Raw genomic sequence first — 23,358 nt, forward strand, 5'->3', positions numbered from 1 at the left:
TTCCGCATGGACTCTTGTAAGTGAGGTCACGGGACCGGTTGCAAGCCTCAGGCACAAAGCTAGACATTGTCAAGCTCGGTTAGTATAGGCTGTCCTGAAAAATGAAAAGCAGAATTAGGAGTATACCCTCGGGGGAAATATAAATAAAATGTCCAGCCACCATAATGTGTCCCTCGTGGCAGGATTTGCACACTTGGTTTTCTTGCTGCTCTTTTAGTGAGGGGCGAGGGCCCCACCTGACCAGCCGGAAAATGAACAATGGATATCAGAGGCATTATCATGAGTGATTACGATCCCAGAACAATAACAGCCAGCACATTGAGTTGACAATTCTATATCGCATTCCTTGTCAGCTCAAAAGGAATAATAATCTTCGTTGTCAACCAGGGGTTATATATTTCCTCGAAGGATTTCATGCCTGTCATTGCAGCGACGGGAAAATATCGTCGAAAAGTTCGCTTCTCTTCGACCACTCAACCGCCTCAGGCAGGCAAATCATACAGTAGAAGCTCTAGATCCAGTCTACAGACAAACAGACTTTCTCCAGTTGCTCTTAACTTTCGGGACCACTCCATAGTGCACCGGCCAAGCACAATGAATCAAAGAGAGGTCCATCGTGGCATTCCGCCGCTTTTTACACAGCTGCCTCTGGTCCAAGATTCGCTTCTCACTGAGACAACAAAGCTTCAGAATGAAACAGTTGATAAATGCTTGCCATTTCTGAGAGGCTCACAGACAAGTCAAAATGAGACGCTTAACCGATTTGGGTTGCCCGCGCTCAAGCGTGACGAGCACATTGCGTTCTTATACGACTCCTTAGAGGACTATCCCGGGTCCTTCGTTGGTCTTGATGCCAGCCGTCCTTGGTTGATCTACTGGGCCTTGACAGGTCTAACTCTGTTAGGAGAGGATGCCAGTAAATTCCGTTATCGGTAAGCAGATGCATATTCTCTCTGTTTTCCCTGTAGAGTCGTCGTGTGGGCTTGCCATTCTGTCTAGATTTGCGGTAATTTGCTTTCTTCAGTAAATGGATATCTTCTAAAAGAAAAATCTTTTTCTCGCAGCGTTACGTCTACACTCAATCCCATGCAAAATCCCACTGGTGGATTTGGGGGTGGGCATGGCCAGATGTCCCACTGCGCGTCAAGCTATGCTGCCGTGCTGTCTCTCGCCATGGTTGGTGGCGAGGAGGCTTTCCAATTGATTGATCGAAAAGCAATGTGAGTTGTACGCGACGAATCTTGTCAAGGCTCAGTGTGCCTCTGACCTGAATTAGGTGGAGATGGCTGGGGAGATTAAAGCAGGGCGACGGTGGCTTTCGGGTCTGTGAAGGCGGGGAAGAGGACGTGCGGTAAGTGTTCCCCATCTGCTAGTCCATCAGCGTTTACTGAGTGCCAGGTCAGAGGCGCTTACTGCGCGATGGTGATCATATCATTGCTCGATCTACCGTTAACTCTACCCCTCGAATCCGAGGCCCGACAGTATGGGCTGGAGTCATTCACGAGTGGCCTTTCTGAGTATCTTGCCAGATGTAAAGCCAGGTCCTCCCTTATATTGTTGGGCAACATTACTAACGGTTAGTAGGCCAGACATTTGAAGGTGGAATTTCCGGGAGTCCCGGGGCAGAGGCTCATGGTGCCTATGCATTCTGTGCTTTGGCATGCCTATGCATTCTAGGCAAACCAGATACGACAATATCCGGGTAAGTGGCTGCATTAACCTACCCGAACCCCATCTCTTTTTTACTTACAGTAGTAGGTGCATGGATGTCCCATTGCTCCTATCCTGGCTCTCCGCCAAACAATACGCTCCCGAAGGAGGGTTCGCGGGACGGACCAATAAATTGGTGGATGGGTGTTACAGTCACTGGGTCGGAAGCTGCTGGCCACTGATCCAGTCCGCGCTAGATGGCACGCATCCGGCTGCAGCTCCAAAACAGACTACTGGCAGTCTCTACAGTCAAGAGGGCTTGACAAGGTATATCCTTGCTTGTTGTCAATCCAAAAATGGGGGACTCCGTGATAAGCCCGGGAAGTATGTCATCTTCTGACCTTTGGGTCCTCCGTCATTGGGATCACTTCAGGGATTCTGACTGTCAAACGAATGAAGGCACCCAGATTCGTACCACACATGCTACACTCTCACAGGTTTGAGTATGGTTCAACATCGCCATTATCATACCGACTCCAGCGCTAGCTCAAAGGGTGACTTCGCATCGGCTTTTTCATGGAAGTATTCGCGCATCAGCACCTCGAATGTCCCGGGATCGGATACGGTATTCGATGAGGGAGACCGGTTGTTGGCATGCCATCCCCTGTATGTGATTCCCCATAAAGCTGCGGAGGACATGCGGATTTGGTTTGAGAATCAATATCTGGAGGTCTAGAAGAACTACTGTTTATGCAAAGAAGGGAGGGGGATGATTCTAGCATAAGAAGCTCAGAGTAATATTCCAGAGCCATTTTTGTATACTATACATATAAATCTAGCCTACCACTCTTGGCATTATGCTGTGTCTACAAGCCAATATTCTTGGATTCGGACGTGCCCTCGACAGCCACGAGGCATTTCTGACAGCGTTGGTGGGTTAAGCAAGAAGCAAGGGATTGAGATACATATTTCATTTTAACTACTTGTAGCCTGATGACTTCATAGCTGCCCTGCGTCGTCATGGTACTCGGTTGGCGGACTTTGAGGGGGGAGGGGCTATTTTTCTTTTCTTTTTCTTGCTTTTTCTGATCTCAGGGGCGGAATTCATTCATGTCTATTGATTTTCCCACTCAACCGTCAGTCAGTATCACAAACTCTTGCCATCTGCTTTTCTATCATTGAGGCAAATTTAAATCCCCGAAGAAGCTGATATTCTATCCAATTTCAGTTCTACTCCTGGCTAATGACGAAATAAAATAAAAGACACGAAGGCAGCCGTGCGTCATGCATCTTTATTGGAATCCTCTACAATCCGGGGTAGAAGGGGGCCCAAAATCCCAATCAAAATCCCCGAAGCATCCTGCTTATCGTTCGACAGGGTTTTCTCATCTCGTGTAAATAGAAGATGGCATGGATTTCCCGCCGCCGCACGAAGCGAAACCTGCCAACTCATCAGTGCATCCGATGCCTGCCTGTCAACCACGAAAATGGGCTGGGCCAATCCTATCTTGATCCACCGATGCAGGATGCAGAAACCAGAACCGGACTATCGTCTCCATCAATCGGAGGAGGGCAATTGCGAATTGGGATACTTATTGTTTTCTGAAGGGTTCCTTTTGGAGTCGATGATGATTGTCGAATGATTTTCATCCCGAAGATTGGGAATTAGTCAATTCTCTAATCTAAGGAGGGGAGTAAGAAGGCTTTTCGGATTGCTTACCGAGTCGTTAGGTGTGATCGTCTCTATGTCACTTTACGACTTGGATCCGAATGTGGCGACTTATACCACTGTTGGTGGCCAGGGTTGCAACACTTTTATCGGATTGTGACGACCTGATTATTATTATTATTCCCCAGGTCCGTCTTCTTCTGGAGCCTGCATAACATAGGCCCCTCTCTGGTTTTGAATTATTATGATGTATTATTGTTAATTTTTTTTTTTTTTAATTTCCTCTTTCCTATGGCTTTGGCGGGCAGAAGAGGAGGGGAAACCAAAAAAAAAAAAGGTAAAGGAAGAAAGAGAGAAAAAAAGAAAAAGAAAAAAGAAAAAGCTGCGCCCTTGAATGGTGACAGTCATTCAACGAATTCTATACATTATTTACATGCTGCGGGGGTTCAAAAGCCTCCTTACAGTGTCACGAAGCCACCGGCCCAATAATTACCAAGCACAAGAAGGGAAGACCAAAAAAAAAAAAAATGGCCTTTGCTCAGAGCATCGGCACTCATTCTGCAGAAATGGTGGAAAGACTGAGATGACGATTTGGCCAGAAATTCTTATTTCTGAGCAACATGCCAATCCGAGCCGCCTGGATCGGCGGCAAATTACACCGTGGCAGATGGAGGATTCCTAGTGCTGCATCACTGGCGAAGAGCCATGCCAGCACATCAAGGTGTCAACGCTTGCAAGTATTCCATCGCCCAAAAAGAAACGAGTCCAGACGAAGAAAGTTAGGAAACGTTGGATCCGCAATGGATCATGGAATTCGCCTGTTACCTGCCTCTTTCCGCCTATCTGGTGGAGCAGCTCAATTGCACCGGTCGAAGACCGTTGCTTCCCTTGCCTTTCTCTCCGTGGATTCGAAAGTCTCTTAACTTCTGCTCAATGAGCCCCACCCGTTTATTTGAGCTGGGTATACCTAGGGCTAACTGGAAAAGAATCTCTCCCTTTCTTTTCTTTTTCCTTATTTTCTCTTGACTTCTGCCTCCTGCCATTGTAGTGCATGTTGCCTGTCTTCTATCAGCCCTAGCTCCAATTCTCTTGCGGCCTCCTGCCTCTTTTTGTTGGTGAGATCTATACAAAGCTTTCCACAGGGACCTTGGATATACCTAAATAGCACCGCTCGTTGCCCACCATATGAGAAACGTGGCCATTGGGCACCAACAAACGCTGTTCACATAGGCTTGTTTTTTCAATGCCTCTTGTGTGATTGCCAGGATTCTGTGCAGTGTCAACAGGTCCAGGGCAGCGAATAACTGATTCGACATCTCCTTGTCCCTGACGCTCCATTGGGCATCCGCATAGTCCTGACGATGTACTATATTCTCTACCTTGCGAGTATGTAGGTTATTTCGCTTGAAGTTTTTCTAAATGCAAGTCCCATCTTGTCTCAGATGATCTATTACTCCTCTCATTGGATAGAAGGGCGACGTTGCGGTTTTATAATTACTTTCAAATTTTTTTTTTTTTTTTTTGGTTGAAGTACGAATCCTTCCTTCCACGGGATGTCAGAAGATGACGGTCCAGTCGGAGAATTAGAGGATTCTTTCCCTTGTCTATGCTTGCATTGATTTGTTGACATCCCGGATGGAGGGTCCATCGTGGCGTCTAAATCCTAACCATACACACGCGGAGTAGATCATCCGATAACCAAGCCTATAGGTCTCTGCCGACGCCGGCGCTGGCCAGAGCCTCTCTACGAATCCAGTGCCAGCACGACCGGGTACACCTGCATTGTTCGCGTCAACAATCGAGAGTACCAGACGGATGTTGTTTGCGAATCCGAGATCCTTGCCCGGGAGAATGCAGCGACGCGGGCCTACCTCATCTGTCGCAATTTCTCCGTCAACGATGGCATGTATCCGGCGGGCCATGATCATGGAGGAGTTGTCCAGGGGATTCCGGTGGCGATCGGTACGGGCAGAAAGCCTCGGTATATGGACGATACCGATGCTTCGAGCAGCGGTGGGAGTAGGAGTGGAGGAAGTAGTCCGGAAGGCTACGAAAGTGGCCGGCTCAATCGTGAACGAACCATCGTTCCATCAAGGGCTTTAGCATTCGAAAACCGTGGCATCTAGCCTGCGTTGCATCTGGCAGTTTCACCATGAGATCAACAACCAAACAACCAGGGTTGTGGACAGGCGGAAAGAGTCCTTTATGACGTTACGAATTATGACATGACACAAATATTCGGATAGATCCAAAATCTTTGTCTCTTTTTGTTTCTTTTCGCGTATCCGTGCCAGACAACCTGTTGGCTGGATACAGACTTCTTGCGTGGATGATAAAACGAGCATGAAGTATGACTGTTGCATAGTGGTAGCTAGCGATATCTTTTTTTTTATGCGCTTGTTTTCCTGATCTTTTCTCCGGTGGACTTTTGAATTCATACTAGCAACCAATTTGTACGAGAATGGAGATAGTACATGCGGTTACCCAGTTGCCGGTACCTCTCTACTACCACAGGTGTCACTATTTCGGCCCAACCACTTACCTACCGCTTCTGCCGTGTATGTACAACGGAGACGGCCTAGCCCGGACATGGAGGACATTGTTTCCGTTCCTCATTCATGCAATATCGAGTCCTATTCCTGGAAGAGGGAGGGGAAACCTATTCTATCGATCGGACTTTGCATGTCTAGCCGACACTTAATCTACACGGGGATTCTCAAGTCTGATAGTGGTAGTCACTGAAGACATATAATCGCCCGTCTGTATGGCCGATCATCCAAGTAGAACCTTTAGTCCATCGGCGATATTCAGGGAAATTCAGGCATATCTCCCGAAGAATCGTCCAACCTTTCCGAACCACGCAACGAACGACAATGATGCCATATCGGCTGCTATTGCCATGTCTTGCGATTCTAGGATGCTATAATTCCCCGTTGGGTGTGTATATCCTGTGGGTTGAATAATTTTCTAGCCTGCATTCTTTGCTTTTCTGACCTTCCTTAGTACTATTCTACTCTACATCCATAACTCCATGTAGCTACTCCGAGTAGTCATACCTGCCGATCATCCTATATGGTCATATATTGTCTGTACTGGGGACCGCTGAGATGCGGTCTATTCGAAGCTTAAGTTTTGGTCCCGGTTTTCGCCTCGTGTCTGACATGTGTTCTGGGACGTTGCGGACACGAGGGGGTATGGTCCCGACGCATGTCCAGTTCACTTGTGAAGAGTTAGGACGGTTTGGAAGCCAGGGGTGTTTCAGCGGATACCTACAGCATCGGAGAGGAGATGGTGATACGCTGTACTGTCCAAGATCAAGAAGGAAGATAAGAAAGAACAAAGGAGCAGCTGGAGGGGCTAAAGATGCACGAGAGGAACCGAACGAAACCCAATCAACCGAACCAGAAGATTGAAAAACGTGATGACTAGCGGTGCTTGTGAATACACCTGCGGGATCTATGGCAGGGATGGATGAATTGGGGCTAAGGTTGGAGGTATCTAGGGAAATTGTTGACAACGCCATCGAGACTTTTAAGCTTCTGATTCCGCTGCCTATGACACACCATGACAGGAAGCATACGGGTAAGTCGGGTCGATTCTCATATTGCAGAGTCCAAATCAATCATATCATCTCAGCTAGCCAACCCCTGACAGACTCCGAGTCTATAGCTACCCTCGTTCGTCCGCAGCAGCTCTCCTACCTAGACCGGCTCATTCAAAACGAAGTACCGAAGTGACGTCAGGGAATGGCGAGCCTCGTTCACCGACCATATCGTTCATTGCGCTTCAAATCGGCGACAATGCCATCCGACCGAAGAAGCTGATATACGAGGAGACAGATGCGGAAGTGATCGGATTGCGTTGGTCGATGCAAGCTAAGAAATGCGATATAGCCTGACAGAAGACGATGAAACGACATAAGGTACTTGGACATGGTAGGTAAGAAGAGCGATTTGTGCGCTGGTCGCAGTCGACGGAGATCGGCGACTTCATCCGGGACGCCTCTCGCGCTGGGGAGTTCATAGTCCGGATTGAACGGCTAGCGGGAGGCGTGTACCAGATCCAGATGGTTGCTCCTGGGTTCCCTGAGCGCACGTAATTCCTCCGGATGCGATTTCGGAATATCTCTGGATAGATCCAGAGCATTGTGGAGATTAAGCAGGAGCGTGGTGGCGCTGGCACATCGGGGAGCTTAGTGCATGGCCATCGCCGGGTTTGGCATTTTCACTTGCTGGTGGTATCTCGTGTACAAGCTGACAATCGAGGCCGATCTGGGATGGGATACGATGGAGCTGGTAACGTACCTAGCGAGTTTGTCTACCCTGATGAGTGGGTATCTCTCGTTTCCCTACTACAACCGAGAGATAGAGTCCCGGTCTGCGCTTGACTTTGCCCTCAACGCGTGGCACAGTTGCACCAGGAAAAGAGCGTCGATCTTAAGCTGTGGGAGTCATCGATCGATGAGGGCAACGCGCTGCGCAAGGAGATCAAGACTATAGCGGCGGAATACGACACCTACTGGGATGAGGAGAAAGTCCATAACCGATGCATTGAAGGAAGAACGGATGCGGAAGAACGAATCCAAACTGGAAGAAGGATCCATCGTAAGATAGCCGAAGTGATGATTATGATCATGATGATGACAATTAAATTGGTTGATGTTTGTTGAACTACATGCCAGCTTGGTAGGTAGATACCTCTGTCCGCCATCATACCACCAGATCCCACCCCCAAATCACCTATCTTTACCCATTCCTCACCGGGTCATAGTACTCTTTCTTTGGCGGTGTGTCCTCTTCCGTCTGTTTCGACTTTTGCGATGTCTTGGAAGCTTGTCCTAAACCAAAAGAGAAAACGAGATGAGATACAAATACCGGCACCGACACAGCAGAGGACTTATAAAACATACCCTGATCTTCCCCCTTGCGACGATTTCGATTATTACGAACATCTCTGGACCGAAACACACTATACAGCAACCACCCAGCGACCCAATTGGGACCGTGCTCGCCTGTCGTGGCGCCGCGCGCAAAGAACGGCTCTGTCAGGGGTCCAGCATGCTGAGCGATCTCCATGATGCCCCAACGTTGACGCTCGGGACGAATATGATGCCAGAAGAAGGGCGGACGAGTCGATGGGTCCATCGCAACGCTGTCTAGGAGATTGGAGGTATCTTCGTTCAATCGATTGTATACGACGATCGCTACGTCCTGATCAATGAGCATTTCAACCATCCATCCAATCCCATCATAAATACGCACGTGCACACACATATGTATACAATTATAGACATGTGTGTAGGATATGGAAACAAACAAAACACAAAGAATAGAATCGAATCATATACATACTCTCATTGCTCGATAGTATTGCTCATGCTGAGGATTCTGAGAATTCAACCCAAGAGCGTGCATGAATTCCTCTTTTGATGCTCGAGGTCCTACTGGTGCCATTGTTGTATTGTGTCTAATAGACAAGAGATAGACTAGAGGGAAAAGAGAGAAACGAGTACAAGCTCCGACACCCAAACTAAATAAATAACAGCAAAAGAGCTAAAAAATTAATAATTAAAAAATAAAAATAAAAAAAAATTAAAAAAAAAGAACAGGAATTTGGCATCACTGAACAACGGTACACAACGCCCAACCGAACCAGGGTGGGGAAGCAGTAAGAATGGGATATATAGGATAGGATATGATCCCTAAGGTATCGAGGGTCTTTGTCAATATAGCCTATGAGGGAGACGATGGACAATCAACCCGAATACCACTATCCGATCATGTCATGTCCGTCATTTGAATCGGTTCTATGCCGTCGAGGTCGATGGCGATAGCGACCAAAAGTCCCTACCTGACTCGGACCGGTACATAAGCCCGGGGGATGTGATTCGTGAGTCGCAATTCCACCTGTCTGCAGGACCGTTGGTCTCTCCACCCCAGTATTGTCTCTTTTCTTTTTTTTCTTTTTCTTCATGTACGTTGCCGGTGACGAGTGAGAGTCAGGTCGTTGGGTCAGGCAATAGATGTACTTTCTACGGGGGATGATCAGGCAGAAGTTTGGTGGAGTGGGATATTCTGGGATCAGTCAAGAGGGGACCGGCGGATTGCTTGAGTATAGCAGAATCCTAGATCGACTAATCAGATTGGATGAACGGTGAGGATCCTGGATCCCAGCATGCCAACACCCCCGTTTGAACACGGGGTCCATATCCATCTCTTATAATATAAAAATATCAGACATATTTATATCGAATATCGATGCAGGATCATTGACTGTGCAACCGCCCATTCGCACAAACAACTCGTCCGAAATGGAGTTTGCTCAGAGTAGGTAAGCGTTTGTACTCGGTTGTACAAAGTACGAGTACTTTCTCCGCTCTGTCTATCGATCAAAACTGTACAGAGCGCAATGCAGCCGCTAAGATTTAGTAGAAAGGCAAATAATAAATAATCTCTGTTCGTAGCCAACCATCTTCACTTTAATATCGTGATGTTAGCATCGACTGAGCAAATTTACTCGTCTCCCAAATTCGCTCGCCATATCTCGTGAACGATAGACGCTAAGCAGAACAGTGTCATAACGGCCGGCAGAATCGACGTACATAGCATGGGCGAAGAGTAGACGACGGCGCAGGTAAACGTTCGGGTGAGAACCAGTCCTGCGAACGCTGATGTTGTGTAGATCGTGGGGCGGCCCGCAAGATGGTTTGTCGATTTGTAGATAATTTTGTTGAGAGCAAAGCCGGTTGTGGACCTGTTCGATTACCCTGGCATTATGGTAAGCTATCCCACTGGGACGATATCACTTATACTAACTCACCATTGGCTAGACGTGGTGCGTCAGTTGGTTTCAGGCTCCACGGTTCGGTTGCCGCGCACAATCTTCGCTGAATCCACTGGAGATAGAGTACAGATCCAACAAAGATCATAGCCATGCCGATGGGTTTAGTGAGCAGTAGCAGCAGCGGCCGGAGAACGGTCCTTGTAATCAAGTCCTTAACGTCTAGTGACTAGTTCAGGTGGTTGTTTCTCTTCAGAGGACCTGAGCGCAGGCATGATTTCTGGTGCAGTGCAAGGTAATCCCAGGAAGTTCCCTACAATTAAAGAGAGTGACTGACTGATGGGGATACAGATGCAGAAATAACTCCGGCGCGCCTTAGGGGAGGAATACTGGAAAGTCCGAAGTCTTGCGCCAAGGAGTAGCCCGCGGCGCAGATCGCGGGCTGCCCGCTGCAAGGAGGGACAAACGAGGAGATAGAAGTAGGTAAAACAACATCCATATATGATCGAGGTAAATCTCAAGGCATTGTTATGGCATTGTGGCCAAGGGTGAACGGGAACAGGATGGGAGACAGGGTGATTTAAAGCAAACGACGTATTTGGACTGGACGAATCCTTCACGGAGAATCAAAGTTGTGTTTAATTCCAAGATTTTCATCCTTTCAAAATATTCCTTTGAACTGGCAGTCTTCATCAGCCTTCCTCCTTGGAGTGTGGTGCCTCCAAGGTCCATCACAATCGACATTTATCAATCCTCTATCGAGCCATCCTTCTAGATTCAGGAATTTCCTTCAGATGGCCCGGGCTTCTAAGACGACAAGACTTCTCCTTGACAAGAACGAGACCGCACATTGTCAGTATGATGATTTGGAGGGAGCTCAGAGGAGCCTAGAGAATCTGTGCAGAGCAGGACTGGACATCACGTCACATGCTGTTTTGAGGTCCTCAGTAGCATCCGCACGGAGATCCAATGGTAATATCCCGTTGATACGATGGATCTGTATTGTGTAACATGACGATGGGGTTTGGGGTGTTTCCAGGGAGTTACAGAGTAGCTGAAGAGACATCGCGGCTACTTTTCGGACTTCCCGATTTGGAATCTTCCTCAACACCATCCATGACACGTGACTGTCCTTGGAAATGAAAGAAACATTTGGCATCACCCGGTCTCATATCTACAATCTGTGATCGAGAGGGCGCACTGCAGGCAGCGAGAATGCTGGAGTCCGTGACTAATACAGCCTTCGACCCACTCGCGCTTACTTCCGGAACTGGAAGTTCTTTCCTTTGCCTCATATCTCGAAATCATCATAGACCGTTCCCAATAGAGCCTGCATTTATTCTATATACAAGCTAGTGCCGCGGCATTTCTCAGCCCCTTCGGTATATAGTAAATCAATACGCGTTCTCTATCTTCACCAAGCCAGTCCCTCATTGCGTTAAACCATCCTGCAGATTCTATCGGAAAAGACATACACATCGGAAAATCCCTTTTTCGCCCGGTGAACATGCTTCTTCAACTTGTACATTGGCTCCAAAGAATACTGGATGCTTCGACCATCATTTACGGTGTCACAGGTTTTGTGGGTCTCCTGGGCCTGATCGCAACGGCGATCCTCCAGATCGGAACCATTTCTACAACTCGCAGGAAGCTGAGCCATCTGCGGAAGATGGGTGTAACCACCAGCAACATGACGGACCAGTATGATCCCAAATTTGACGCACCAGAGGGGACCGACGTCGATGGACCGGTCCGCATCAAAGCGATCTATATTCATCCCATCAAGTCATGTGGGGCGATTGAGCTGAACAGGGGCCTGCTCACCAAGGCGGGATTTATGTACGATAGATGCTTCGCATTTGCAACGGACACCCTGAATACCGGCACCGTTGCGGGCTTGGGCTGGCAGCAGATCACCCAGCGCACCAAGCCAGCCATGTCTCAGATGAAGACGGAGTTATGGCTTCCACACAAGAAGAGCGACCCGCGTGATCCGCTGGTTGAGTCGGGTGGATGTATTGTTCTGACATTCGCAGATCCAGATCCGTCTAGCTGGATGGACCGGCTCGAAACCCTTTTGCATACGTGGGATCTCTCCGCAAAACCACATCTATCCTTCATTATCCCTCTCCAACCGTCCCCGACGCAGATAGACAAATTCCAGATCGGATTGAAAACATTCAGGATCCATTCCCGGGACGCAAGAGGCCTCGATATGGGCATCATCCCCTCTGTCGCTGTAGCCATGCCTAAAGTGAAGAAGTTCCTGGGAATTCCACCCCGCCAAAACCTAACTCTATTGAGATGCATGCCAGATACCCTTACCCGTACGAGCTTGAACCTCGCGCCCCTTGAACGCATCGGTTCGCCATCCGTCCACGGCTACACCGACCAACAACCCATCAACATCAACAGCTTGTCTTCGGTCCATGCCGTCTCGGCTCTCCTTCCGCCAGAGAATCAACCCCTTAACGGACTTCGCTTCCGCGCGAACATTTGGATCACCGGCGCCCCGGCATACGAGGAAGAGACTTGGATGCGCTACCGCATTCTGCCGAAAGGCAACAACAACCCGCAACCACGAGCTGACGTAGCACCGACACTGTCTGTTGTGTGCCGCACGTCTCGATGTACGATGCCGAATGTCAACGTGGACACGGGGATATTTGACACCGATATCCCGCCTCCACACAAGAAAAAGGGTAAACCCCAACCAAGCGCGACTTTAGTGGAATTCCGGACGGTGGAAATGGGAAACGGAGCGGCGCTCGGCTACTTAGGTATGCATTGCGTTCCTGAAGATGCGAGCTTGAAGGAGGCCGAGGCGCAGAAAATGGGATTATACGTGGAAGTTGGAGATGAGATTGAGGTCCTAGAACGAGGGGTGCATTCATACGGATCAACGGCGAATGAATACTAGTGTATTACTGGATTTCCTATGATATGATAATATAGATTCGAGGAGGTCAGGAACGAACTGAGAAGGTCAGCAACCGGGGACGTAAATATTTATCAGCTGGACTAGAAATGCAGCCGCTTATATATCTATTCTCTTCGCAGATACCGAACATTAAAGACACATACTGTGGACACTATTTGACCATGAAATCCATCTATTAAAAGAAACCCACACTCCAAGCATTACCCGCCGCTCTCAAGAGCATATTCGACGGCCAGCACAAATTAGCCATTGACAAGAATCAGAGCAGGTAAAGTATATAAAACCAGATAACTTACCACCTGCACCGATTCACTAATATAGAGATTGTTCAGTAAAAGCAGGCAAGAAATACCAGACAGGCAGAATAGAAGATAATGTATTGCACCAGATATCTCTGAATAACATAGGTTCAGGGACTCCCAAGTGGAAAAGTATGTACAAGAATATTTACTGTATTGGTATGGATTAAAGGAACAAAGATTCCTCCACTGTGTCCATTATTCATATTCATCTAATACATACGTACCCGCTCTCGGTGTCCATGATTTCTATACATGGTTAAACTTACCTATTTGGTTTATACCCTCATCTCTACACTTAAGAGAACAGACCATACCCGTATTTCATAGGACAGGTGGAAAGCGAATGCCGTTATAGTTATATTCAAGTATGCTGAGACCTCATTGTTCGTTACTCGGAGTGATTTTTTTTGAAAATGACAAACCCCCCTTCCCCCCCACGTGGTATCTTCAGCCAGACAACATCATCATCGTATCTAATTATCCATTTATGTTCAACCCAAAAAACCTAACTTTTAAAGAACCTGCGGAGGAAAGTCTCTACTTCTTTGTAGTCTTCCTTGGCCTGAGTCAGGGTCTTTTCGATGTTCTTCAGAGACACGCTCTCGTCGGGCTCCTCGTTTGTGCCTGTCTCGTCCAACCCTGCCCCATAGTGTTGGATCTTTTCGCACGCATCCTTGACTTTGATCAAGCCCAAAGTGGCGGACGAGCCTTTCAGGAAATGGCCCAGTGAAGACAGTTCACCCAGATTCTTATCCCTTCTGTATACCAAAATTAGCTGGAGTCATAGGAAACAGTTGGTATGACGTAACGCACAAAGCCTTCTCCATTTTCAGAAAGGTGGTCTCTGCCTGGTCGAAGAAGCCATATACAATCCCCCTGCTGAATTCCCGTTCTTCGTCTTCGTCATCCATCTCGAGGATCTGATCAAATGTGACTTTGTCAATGCTGTCTTTCATCTTGGAGAGATCCGGGGGACCCTCGCTGGACTAGACGGAATATGTCAGCATCTCCGGCCCCATGCACAAACTGAAGGAGGAAAAGGGGCCGCACAGATTCCTCCACGGGTTTAGTGGTAGTGGTTGGCGCCATGATGTGGGATATGAGGTGATGACGGTGTTCTCGTCCGAGTTGGTTCGGTAGACCCCCGAAGTTAGTCCCTTGCAGTTACCAGGCACTATATTTAAGCGATGGTAGGTAAAATCGTCGCCAGAAGGGATGCGATCCAGCTATTCTGTTTCCTATGTCCGGGACAGAATTTTAGATTCGAATACTGGGATTTACAGAGCGATCTGCAGGTTTCAAAGTTCGAGGTCAGTTGGCAATCAACGAATCCATGACAAACGTTACAACGGCTCGGTTTGATCTGAGTTGCAGCATGATGCCCTACGCAACAAGGATATTACGCGGGAGACGATGACAGGGAAAAAGGGGAAAGGGAATTCACAATAATGCAACGGTTTACACAGGCCATCAGATGAAGGAGGAAAGAAGGGATTCACCAGAGGGAGTATGGTGAGCGTGGCGAAGAAGACAGAAACCAGGCAACAACTGGGAAGAGGGGAGCGAGGGAATCAGGCAGTAGTAAAGACGAATAATCTAAAGACAGATCAATCACGAAGGAGGAACAAGGGGAGCTGAAATGGAAGGTGGGTGAGGGAGCAGAGACAGGGCCAGTATCAACCAGCCACAGGCCGAAGTGGACGATGGCTCCACATGGGGAGGAGGATGGAGAGAGGTAAGTCGATGGGACAGGAGGAAGAGGAGAGGGAGAGAGAGGCTGGCAGGAGGTTGACAGGGAGGGGTAGACAGAGCAATCAGTCAATCAAATCCCATGAGTCAAGCAATCCAATCCAGCCTTATTTATTCCGACATTCGAGGGGTTTCCCACCTGGTACCAGTTCGCCGCAAAGTCCGGGTATATTGCGAGATGAGGTCAAAATTTAAAACAACTTCACTGTATCAAATCAGGCAACGCACAAGAGGAAATAATGGGGAAAAAAAGTGGAAAAAAAATAACAAATTCGTAAAATTAGGAAAAGAAAAAAAAAGAGAGAGAGAGAGAGAGAAATCTAGGAATCTGATTGAGTGGATGATGAGGAGGAGGGGAGGTAGAGAAATTGGAGAATGACGCTGATGGAAGAAGCAATGAGGAATGTGTGAGAAGAGAAGGTGAATGTCAGTCGGCTGTCTTTCTCTCTCCGTCTCATTTTTTTTTTTTTTTTTTTTTTTTTTTTTTTTTTTTTGTAAGCGCGCCGGGGGATGAACCAAAGAAAGTGGAGGGGAAAAAGGTAAGGAAAGGAGGGGAGCAACAAGTGGGTTTAGCCGTCCGAAAAGAACCAACCATCCAGGTACAGATAGCTCCAACTTCACTTTAGGTCTGGAAGAAAGAAAAATGTCATCCTTACTTCTCGGCCTGGACTCTGATCTTCAAGAAGCTCCAATCAATGGATGAAAGAGCGAGCGGATGAATGAATCAATACTATTCATGTCCGGTCGAAAAATACTCATCCCACTACTTGCTGACGGATTCACAAGAGGCGGTCAACTTCATTGGACACCGACCAAGTGGGTTGCAGCTCTGATCGGTATAGAAGGAGGAGAATGGAAGCTCTCGTGGTGGGGATCGCATTATTTGCAGAGCAACGATGATGATCAATCAATCCATTGACAACAATGATGGGACCGTTTGTGGTCTTTTATTAAGTATTGCCTACCTAGGGGAAACTCGGAAGGTTCTCACAGGGCAATTCTTGGTGTTGGATGCTGCCCTTTTCTTATGGTTATATTAAATACGACAGACACTGACTGGTATTTCCAGACCTACACGATAGACCCTGGACATTGCGATATATCATATCGTCGTCATTGCTGGATTTTTCAAAGACATGCTAAACATCCCACCTAAATCAGGACAACCGATTGGTCTATTTCTTTGTGGGGAACCAGCACAAACAAAAACAAAAATAAATAAAATTAAAATAAAATGGCAAACTGTAATGGAAATTTATAGTATCTCCCCATTCTAGCTCTCCCGCTCATCCTTGATCAATAGAACTCACATTTTACTTCAGACAAAGCATTGAGAAAAAAGAAAAGTTCAGTTCACTCTCCGGCTGTGTTAAATCATGCACGTTGACCATGGGGTTTGGGGACAATTTAATATGGTGATGGGCTTAGGGCCGAAGCAACGAAATCTCCACTTTCTGTTGTGGGATGCGCGCTGAAATCATCGGACCACAACTGACGTCGGTTCGATCCACTCCCAGACGCTCATTGGCCCCAACGCCAGGCCCCACCCTGTCTGAACCCTTTTCTTCCTGACTAATCGCATTACATCATCGGCGGAATTGACCCTTCGATGACGATGGCGCACACATGGAAAATGAAATTAAGAGCAAGGACAATGATATATTCTTTTTCTATGGCAGGGGAATTCGGAGCTCTCCGAGAAGAAGAAGAATAATAAAAAGAAGAAGAAGAAGAAGAAGAAGAAGAAGAAGAATAAAAGAAGAAAAAGAAGAAAGCAAAAAAAAAAAAATTCAGCGATGAGGTGACGACAGCATGCAGGTTTCACTATCAATCATTGGTAGATGGCGCAAACCATCCACCAGATATGTCGCGTCAACACTAAATATGGACCCTGTTGCATTTCACACCTTTTTCTCTTCGAGGAAGGTTCTGGCCCCCTGGGATCGTCCAGTTTAGTTATGGAGTTTGTTCGGCCATATGTGCCAGCGGGTTACGCTATACGAAGGATAATCCAATCCAAGGGGCTTATCTTTTTTTTTTGCTTCCCCTTCCACCTTCGGGAATGCTAACTGTGGGGTGTCCATAGCTAAAACTGGAAGGAGAAACCTTAGGCATAGGGCTCTAACTAGGTTTCGGTCCACTTGACTTGTTGACTGAATTTGCTCGGTTACTTTGACCGAAGAGAACCAGCAGAGGTGACAATAGACTCAGTTATCGTTGATTCTGTTGCTTCGATGTTGCTTCGAATCTGGTGGCCTAACGAGGCCATTCATGAGGTCCAACCGTCAAACAGGACCCATGAACCCGAAGAGGTCTTTTTGGGTCTGGGAAAGTTGGTCACCCTATCAGAGCGGCGCACATACAGGATGACATCAGAGTGGAGCCATCATGCCGCCAATCTGTGACCGCCGGTGACGTTCATGGATCTGTGTCAAGATAGCCGAAGCTTGGGCCGCCTTCCAGACAACTTCATGGTTCGCACTAGACTAGGCCTGGTGGGAGTGGACAAATAAGCAACGTGTGAAAATGGGATACGAGCAGTTGAACGACTATCATTGACCGATAGGTGCAACTGTACTTATTTCCCAGACTAATACTACCTACCCACGGAGAAAGTCAGCGTCAGTTCCACTATTCGGCCGAGCTCCACAGTTCGAGGTAGATGGTCCATTGGTTCAAGATAATTCAAGGTACGCATCATAGGAGTATTTACTCAGAGATGGGCGACGCGACGGCCTAATGGAGGATATATAATTACTGCCTATCCTACTACCATAGTATGTACTAGTGAGGTAGTACTACTTGTATGGATCTCATCTGCGTGTGACCAATGCAGCCTCCAAGCCAGTGACATCAGAGTGCATGCGATATGTATCTCTAGTCATGCCTGAGGTCCCTACAGTATGCGGTGTACAGAGTACCAAAGACGTACATGGTTGGGCAGTTACACAACTAGACGAAATAAGGTACATATTTCCCTCTTTAAACAATAACCGAGAGATTCAGGTAGCTACATCTAGTTAAGATACTACAAATTCTCCTCTACATCAAATGATGAGAAGCATAGAGAATATTACGGATTCACTACAACTTGAACGAGGATACTCCCAAAATCAGACCGAATTCGAGCTTAAAATCCATCATCCATGGCCCAGCCAATAAGGTGATTCAACGTGCCTCGGCATACGATGTATTATATAAGCATCAGCGAAAACCTCCGACATATTAACCTAATGGATGTTGACGTTGACTGCTCTTTACAACAGCGCGTTCAATTCCCCATTGACCATTCCAGCCGTTCCTACACTGTTCCAATCCTGCAATTGACCCTGACGAGGCCAGAATACAACAGCAAAACGCACATCACACAACCAGCGGACCAAAATACAAGAGCTCTACAGGACTAAAAAAAATGCCCTCTCAACAAACCCCCAAATCCAGGGGCTCATCAGGCCTAACACGTCTGTACCTCATTGTCTACAACTCCGTCAGCCTCGCCCTTTGGGCAACCTGTACCCTACGGGGTTTCTATCTCCTTGTTAATCTTGTCCTCTCCGGTTCCGATATCCCATCGATTATCCCGACCGTCTTCAACGAGATTTTCTCCCCGCTGCTCCTAACCACCCAGACCCTGGCCGTGCTAGAGATCCTGCATAGTCTGCTCGGGCTTGTGCGCGCCCCGGTCCTCACGACAGCCATGCAGGTCGCCAGTCGCTTGCTGGTGGTCTGGGGTGTGATGTTCCTGTTCCGTGACGGGGTTGTCCTGGGTCGTGGGGAGGTGGTGCGCGAGGCGAAAGTAGGCGATTATGCCTTCTTCGGGTGCTTAGGTGCTTGGGGCGTTACGGAGTGTATTCGATATGGGTTTTTTGCGTTGCAGGTTCTGGGGACGGGGGTGCCTGGGTGGTGGACTTGGTTGAGGTTTGTTTCTCTCTCTCTTTTTATTTTTTTTTTTTTTTGGTTCCTACTGGATTGTAATATATTATACGTTTGAATTGTTGTTGTTGTTGCGGATTGAGATGCTGACCGTCATAGATATAATACGTTTTATGTGCTCTATCCGTTGGGTATTACCAGTGAGTGTGTTTTGGTTTTTAAGGCTCTGGCTCCGGCTAAGGAGCTGAATCCCCTCTACCGGTGGCTCTTGATCGTTGTGCTGGGTATCTATGTCCCTGGTATGTGTATATCCATAACATCTGTGGAGGTGGAATGGTACGTGCTAACTAGACCAGGGTCATATATCTTGTACTCTCATATGATTGCGCAGAGGAAGAAGGTGCTGAAGAAGAGGGCGGAATAGACGTTGGTTGGCAGTGCAGAGGTAAAATATAGTACATATAGACATGACTGGTAATATGTAGTCCAGGACTGCTAGATTTCCTTCATAATATCTCGAACAGCTTTAGCTGCAAATCTCTTCCGCTCGGCTTCAGGAAGCTCGTCGTTCATATCTACATCGTCAGTCTATATCCCAGACCTAGAAAACAAGGATACACGTACCTCTTATAGCAGCCATCCGTGACAACAGCGCCTCAACCGCATCGACTCTCAACTCTTGGTCCCCTTCCTCCTCCGAATCCTCGGCCTCATGAACTCCCCGTCCGAACGCAAATCGCAATCCCACCATCTCCCTTTCCAGCTCGTTCACTTCCAAATCAAAGCCGTTCTCTTCGTCCGTCTTCAGTAGCATTCTCTCGATATCGTCATCTACCTCGTCATTTTCGGAGCCGACATCCTCCGACGCAGGGGGAGCCCAATCATGTGTCTCAAGGACTTCTCGTATCCGACGTATTCCTTGATACTCTAACCATCCATCAGCATCAACCGTACCATATCAACCACAGAATGAGTATTGACAACAAACCTCCAAATTGATTCCTCTCGTCATTTTCCACCCCCTTAGGATACCAACTCACCACCTCCATCCCTACCATACCCATCTCGTAAATGCGATCTTCCCACCACAGAACGGAGAATGGCTCATCCTCCCCTTCAACACCAATATCCGCATCGTCGACCCCGGCATCATGATTCTGATTCTGATTCTGACTTGGACCTGGGCTCGGACTCTGACTCTGTCCTTTCCCAACAAAAACCACCAATCCGGGGACATCACCGATCCCGCCCCTCTCCTCCTCGATTAACGCGCGCACGTCGCCTACCGCGTGAATAAATTCTTTGATATCGCGCACATCCTGTCTTTCATCTGCATCTACATCTGCATCCGGATCTGACGAACGGGTCGGGTTCACGATACAAATGACAACGGCACCAATAGCATCACGAACGACTTGTGCCGCGGGACCCGAGAACTCTGATTTCCACTGCAAGGGCGTAGCGACTGGATGATCGCTGTCGCTGTCTTCCTGGGTCTTGTTGGTCTTGGTCTCGGTACTCTCTGATTCTAGTGCTGTGGATTGTTTCTCTATCGCTCGCTCCTCTGAAATCGCGATCTCATCTACCCAGATGGGTACTTCGGCTGTGTAATAGCGGTTCTTGATCTGGAAGGGTGGATGGGTCGTGTATCCTGCAAAGAACGAGGGGGGGGGGGCTTCGGCGCCGGTGAGGGCGTGTAGGAGGGAGGGGATGGTGGCGGCGGAATGTGAGGTCGGGGACAGGATCAGGAGTCGGCGGGGGTTGCAGATGGGGGATTGCGATTTTGGTTGGGTTGAGGGATTGAGGGTGGTCATGTTGGATGGATGTTGTTGATTTGATTGTGTCGGTAGAGAGTTTGAGATGTGAGATTTGCGGGCAGTGGAGAGTGGTGATAACACAGACGCACTTTAATATCAGGTGCTTTCATATGATCAGCACCAAGATAGCTATCTAGATATTATGGAATTATATTTGGATCGATGAGTCCTTTTAAAATTTTAAGTATTTATTTGATGCAAAAAAAAGATAGATTTGTTATCAGATGGTATTATACACTTCAACTATAACGTCAGAAATTAGATGTGTATAGTAGTGTATTACTTACTCAAGCAGTGAACTACTTACTAAGCAAAGTGCATGCAGAAAGCTACGGCTTTAGAAATTCCAATCTGTAGGCATGCCACAAACAAAGCAACATGACAGATATAAGTGAATTTATTTTATAATCCCATCTACCATCCAATCGGAAACATCTACAACCCATCGACTGGACAGACTCAACCGAAAAATCCATTTCACTTCCCAGATAGCAATGTAGAAATTACAACATCAAAGAAAAAATAAAAATTTTTAAAAAAAGGAAAACGCCCATACCAAACCAATCAACCTCTCCTCTGTCCCCTTGCGCGTTGCACCGTCGCCTTACCACGGGCAAGACCGACACCTCTGCCGCGCTGGCCTCGAGAGCGGAACATGGGTGCGTTTCTATCTCGATTAGCATACCACAAAAAAAGTAAATAAATAAAAATAAAACAAAGAAAAGAAAACAGAGAAAGACAGAGGTAATGATCCTACCGTAGCATATCCGGCACAATAAAGAACCTCACATGGCTTCCACGAATATACACCTGATCCAAATGCGACACGCGACCGTCTCGAGCAGTGACCGTGATATCCTTCAATTGGACGTTCATGTTATCCTCAGCTATAGTCTCGTGAGTATTTACGTGCGATAGAGTATAGAAACGAAGGAGCCAACGAAAGAAGGAGGAAAGAAAGGAAGAAAGGTAGGACGAAGACATACCCTCGAGAAGTTTTCCGCGATACACCACCCCGGATGTGATTTCTAGCGTGACGACGTGACCCTATCGTCGTTAGTATCTGTAATGGATAGACTGTAATAAGACACAAATAGGTAAAGAGAAAACAAAATATTCAAGTACCTGAGCTTCATTAAGCAGTTTGATCGGAATCCCGATCGTGCTGGTAAGCTTGCCCATTCTAACGGATAGATTTCTGCGACGGGCCCCAAAGAAGATCGAAGACTAAGAAATTGGTTCTTCGCTAGAACCGAGAGACTTCGATCGATCCAACACAAATACCAGCGGTGACTAACGCGGAATGGGAGCTGGCGAGGATGGATAAGAGGAGAGGAGAGAGGAAACGGAGGTTCCGCCGGCGGAGAGTTTTGCGGCTCTTCTGTCCGCCCGGCACGACCGACTTCAGGTTTTGACGAGTATCTACAACTTACCTTACCTTAGTATTGCTATATCTGCCCCGTTAAATAAAATGAATCCACCAAATAGTAACCTCCGTGCCTTCAATCTAGCCGTGCAAACCTTACTCAGAAACCCCGCTCAATTTCTCCCTCATCTCACCATCCCGACATTTACTCACATCCCGGAACAACTAGGGCCGAGTCTCTACAGCAGCAATCAACAAGGTGGAAAGAATAACGATTCAACATCTAACTCAACCTCCCCGATAATCCGTGCCCTCGTCCTCGACAAAGATAACACCCTCTGCGCGCCCAAAACCACCATCTTCCCGCCGCAGATCCTGGAGAAACTGCACGCGCTGCGCACGTCGCAAACCTCGCTGTTCAATCGGGAGCAGTATCCGGATTCTATACTGATCGTGTCGAACCGGGCAGGTTCGCATGTGCGCTATGATACTGAGGTGGAGGAGCTAGAGAAACAACTGTCGGGGTTGCGGATTCCGGTGTTTCGGTTGCCCGACGGCAGTGAGAAGAAACCGTTTTGTGGCGCGGAAGTGTTGCAATGGTTCCGTGAGAGAGGGGTGGTGACGCGTGCGGATGAGATTGCGGTCGTGGGCGACAGACTGGGTACGGATGTGCTGATGGCGGCGAGGATGGGGTCGTGGAGCGTTTGGTGTCGGGATGGGATCGCTGAAGGGGTTGATCCGAGGAAAGGAAGACCGGATATGAATGTCCTCGAGAAGATGGAGGTGTGGGTGGAACAATATCTACGGGAATCGAAGGGACTTAAAGCTCCAGCACCACCGGGCTGGAGGCATTGAAAGCGGCATTGCTGTTGTATATTATTTAGATTTCTGATACCCATGTATAATAGAGCTGAGCGTCTGACAGTCTATTGCAGCGTATAGAACCATTCTACGAATTAGAAGACAAGGAAGATGGATCATGATTCTGGATTGCTCCTATACGTTAATTATCGCGAAGAATGTCTCAGCTTCGCGAACATCACGTCGCATCTTCCATGGTAGCACCACAGAAGACGGCGAATGCATCAATCAAGGACTGTAAAACCAGAGCCAGGACACAAAACTTCAATCAAATTGTCCATCACAAAGGGAATATGCAAACAATTCCTAACCCGCCGACCCAAATAACCATGAAAGTCAAACGAATCTCG

The 23,358-nt window shown here is 47.7% G+C and overlaps 10 protein-coding genes across 10 annotated transcripts; 5 read left to right on the forward strand and 5 right to left on the reverse strand.

Moving 5' to 3' along the window:
• Window positions 1-594: 594 nt before the first annotated feature.
• Window positions 595-2,386, forward strand: RAM1 (CAAX farnesyltransferase subunit beta RAM1; the record flags this gene model as incomplete). Its single annotated transcript, XM_033569350.1, has 5 exons — window positions 595-932; window positions 1,065-1,220; window positions 1,277-1,351; window positions 1,404-1,576; window positions 2,148-2,386. 5 exons carry the CDS (start codon window positions 595-597, stop codon window positions 2,384-2,386), a joined length of 981 nt encoding a protein of 326 aa, XP_033428156.1.
• A 2,568-nt stretch (window positions 2,387-4,954) lies between these two features.
• Window positions 4,955-5,445, forward strand: ATNIH1004_004681 (uncharacterized protein; the record flags this gene model as incomplete). The annotated part of the gene is made up of 2 exons (XM_033569351.1): window positions 4,955-4,961; window positions 5,030-5,445. 2 exons carry the CDS (start codon window positions 4,955-4,957, stop codon window positions 5,443-5,445), a joined length of 423 nt encoding a protein of 140 aa, XP_033428157.1.
• Window positions 5,446-7,079: 1,634 nt separating this feature from the next.
• On the reverse strand, window positions 7,080-7,465 carry ATNIH1004_004682 (uncharacterized protein; the record flags this gene model as incomplete). Its single annotated transcript, XM_033569352.1, has 2 exons — window positions 7,080-7,358; window positions 7,415-7,465. 2 exons carry the CDS (start codon window positions 7,463-7,465, stop codon window positions 7,080-7,082), a joined length of 330 nt encoding a protein of 109 aa, XP_033428158.1.
• A 599-nt stretch (window positions 7,466-8,064) lies between these two features.
• ATNIH1004_004683 (uncharacterized protein) lies at window positions 8,065-8,772 on the reverse strand (the record flags this gene model as incomplete). The annotated part of the gene is made up of 2 exons (XM_033569353.1): window positions 8,065-8,529; window positions 8,671-8,772. The coding sequence occupies 2 exons, from the start codon at window positions 8,770-8,772 to the stop codon at window positions 8,065-8,067; spliced, it is 567 nt and encodes a 188-aa protein (XP_033428159.1).
• A 2,834-nt stretch (window positions 8,773-11,606) lies between these two features.
• ATNIH1004_004684 (uncharacterized protein) lies at window positions 11,607-13,019 on the forward strand (the record flags this gene model as incomplete). Its single annotated transcript, XM_033569354.1, has 1 exon — window positions 11,607-13,019. The coding sequence occupies one exon, from the start codon at window positions 11,607-11,609 to the stop codon at window positions 13,017-13,019; it is 1,413 nt and encodes a 470-aa protein (XP_033428160.1).
• An 828-nt stretch (window positions 13,020-13,847) lies between these two features.
• On the reverse strand, window positions 13,848-14,431 carry ATNIH1004_004685 (Hpt domain-containing protein; the record flags this gene model as incomplete). The annotated part of the gene is made up of 3 exons (XM_033569355.1): window positions 13,848-14,100; window positions 14,156-14,328; window positions 14,393-14,431. The coding sequence occupies 3 exons, from the start codon at window positions 14,429-14,431 to the stop codon at window positions 13,848-13,850; spliced, it is 465 nt and encodes a 154-aa protein (XP_033428161.1).
• Window positions 14,432-18,503: 4,072 nt separating this feature from the next.
• Window positions 18,504-19,388, forward strand: ATNIH1004_004686 (protein tyrosine phosphatase-like domain-containing protein; the record flags this gene model as incomplete). The annotated part of the gene is made up of 3 exons (XM_033569356.1): window positions 18,504-19,009; window positions 19,124-19,263; window positions 19,321-19,388. 3 exons carry the CDS (start codon window positions 18,504-18,506, stop codon window positions 19,386-19,388), a joined length of 714 nt encoding a protein of 237 aa, XP_033428162.1.
• A 71-nt stretch (window positions 19,389-19,459) lies between these two features.
• On the reverse strand, window positions 19,460-20,778 carry ATNIH1004_004687 (adaptin-binding domain-containing protein; the record flags this gene model as incomplete). The annotated part of the gene is made up of 3 exons (XM_033569357.1): window positions 19,460-19,539; window positions 19,589-19,891; window positions 19,953-20,778. The coding sequence occupies 3 exons, from the start codon at window positions 20,776-20,778 to the stop codon at window positions 19,460-19,462; spliced, it is 1,209 nt and encodes a 402-aa protein (XP_033428163.1).
• Window positions 20,779-21,001: 223 nt separating this feature from the next.
• Window positions 21,002-21,963, reverse strand: SMD3 (putative small nuclear ribonucleoprotein SmD3; the record flags this gene model as incomplete). The annotated part of the gene is made up of 5 exons (XM_033569358.1): window positions 21,002-21,024; window positions 21,390-21,448; window positions 21,539-21,668; window positions 21,768-21,828; window positions 21,907-21,963. The coding sequence occupies 5 exons, from the start codon at window positions 21,961-21,963 to the stop codon at window positions 21,002-21,004; spliced, it is 330 nt and encodes a 109-aa protein (XP_033428164.1).
• Window positions 21,964-22,252: 289 nt separating this feature from the next.
• ATNIH1004_004689 (phosphatidylglycerophosphatase) lies at window positions 22,253-23,002 on the forward strand (the record flags this gene model as incomplete). Its single annotated transcript, XM_033569359.1, has 1 exon — window positions 22,253-23,002. One exon carries the CDS (start codon window positions 22,253-22,255, stop codon window positions 23,000-23,002), a length of 750 nt encoding a protein of 249 aa, XP_033428165.1.
• Window positions 23,003-23,358: the final 356 nt, after the last annotated feature.

This window comes from Aspergillus tanneri (assembly GCF_003426965.1).
Source record: "Aspergillus tanneri strain NIH1004 chromosome Unknown AapTan_3_pilon_pilon_pilon, whole genome shotgun sequence".
Lineage (NCBI taxonomy): Eukaryota > Fungi > Ascomycota > Eurotiomycetes > Eurotiales > Aspergillaceae > Aspergillus > Aspergillus tanneri.